General features: G+C 42.2%; 1 protein-coding gene across 1 annotated transcript; it reads left to right on the top strand.

Annotated features, from left to right (window-relative positions):
- Positions 1-253: 253 nt before the first annotated feature.
- On the top strand, positions 254-1,233 carry LOC107742632 (uncharacterized; the record flags this gene model as incomplete). The annotated part of the gene is made up of 3 exons (XM_016555683.1): positions 254-508; positions 628-870; positions 954-1,233. Coding segments are annotated over 3 exons (778 nt in total), but the record flags the coding sequence as incomplete, so codon positions are not given.
- Positions 1,234-1,605: the final 372 nt, after the last annotated feature.

The following is a 1,605-nucleotide window of genomic DNA, read 5'->3' as shown; positions in this document are numbered from 1 at the left end:
TAACATGGTTTCTTCAAACAACTTGACAAAAAGACACAGACCATTTCACTGATTAAAATTGCTAACATCTCTGGATTTAAGCATTGTTGGAAATTTTTAGCATAATGTAAGCACACAGGTTAACAAAATATCTAGAGGTTTTTGGATATTTATTGCAAAAATCTTACATATTGTGCCTTTAACATTTCAAATGCTATTTTTTTTGTTTGTTTGTTTGATTCATTTCATCAATCAGTGTGTTATTTCTTTTCAGGCTGAGTGGTTATATGGTGGTGAGAGTAGTGCAGGCATTGAGGTCTATGAAGGTTCGAGCTCCCATCACTGTTAATGAGATCACAATTGATCTGAATGAGAAACAGCAGTCAGAGAGGAATCTGTCCAGAGTCCTGAGCAGCTTGGCCATCCTTCTGAGACTCTGGACTGTCCAGTGTTTGAACTTGATTGGACACAAGATTCAGTCTGTTTCTGTGTCTGTCCTACTGTGTCACCAGGGACCAGTGACTCTCAGGTCTGACTGTAGGACACATTTCAAGCGTTTGATTTTATATCTACAATAACAATATATAAATATAATGAACTCTTTGTGTGTGTGTGTGTGTGTGTGTGTGTGTGTGTGTGTTTGTGTAGACTGTCCAAAGTGACTCTCCAGAAGCTGGTTGAATGTGTCTATGAAGCTCAGGAAGAGGAACTGACTCTATGCTTCCTGCAGAAAGTGGGCGGGGATCTGACTTCATGTTCCTTGAGCTGGGAAGAGCTTCATTATTTCCTGCAGCACAGAATTCAGCAAATCACTCTGAACCTAAGATACAGCAACATTCAGGTCAACATTAGAGAAATTCTGCCATTCCTGAACCGGATTAAGTTTAAACGGTAGACAATTATAAAAACATAGTATGATAAATAGTATGATAAAAAATGTACAATGATTTAATAATGAAAATACGTCTGTACAGGATGAGCTCTGCCTTCATGCTGTGTGCAATCAGAGAGATTTATGAGTCCGGCTCTGCTAGGTTTGTGTCCAGTCTGTTGAGTTCAGTGAAGAACTACATTAACCTGCAGAGCAGAGATCTGGACTCTGTTCACTGTGCGGCCCTGCGCTTCACACTGCAGCGCTGCACTGCAGCTTCACTCAATCTACGGTGGACCTCCATACCAGAGGAAGAGCTGCAGAGCATTCTACCTCTCTTCACACATCTCTCCCACCTCAGGTCTCACTGCTTTTCTCTCTAGCTCTATTATTCTGTTTCTCTGTCGCAGGTCTGTCTGTGTGTTTCAATGAAAGCGTACTTACAGTCTGTGAGTCAGAACAGCCGGCATTGTAGTCTACTCTTCCAGGAAACAGTCCTCCATAAAATGTGCTGCACACATCTGAATATTTGGGTTGAAGTGTTCTGGAACAGTGTTGTAAATACAACTTAACCACTGATTTCTAGTCGTGTCCATTTTTGGAAGACCAAACAAAGTAGTTTCACAGCGTCACACACGGCGGCCTTGAGTCCTTAAACGCTCTACGTCATCCGCTGGACGCCACTCTCTCGTGAACGCACATACGACAGTTAGCGGAAGCTAGGTGAACGCGCGTACGACAGTTAGCGGAAGCTA

This window comes from Sinocyclocheilus rhinocerous, unplaced genomic scaffold (assembly GCF_001515625.1).
Source record: "Sinocyclocheilus rhinocerous isolate Xijiao unplaced genomic scaffold, SAMN03320098_v1.1 scaffold6853, whole genome shotgun sequence".
NCBI classification, from domain to species: Eukaryota; Metazoa; Chordata; class Actinopteri; order Cypriniformes; family Cyprinidae; genus Sinocyclocheilus; species Sinocyclocheilus rhinocerous.
This window is presented reverse-complemented; position numbering and strand designations above follow the sequence as displayed.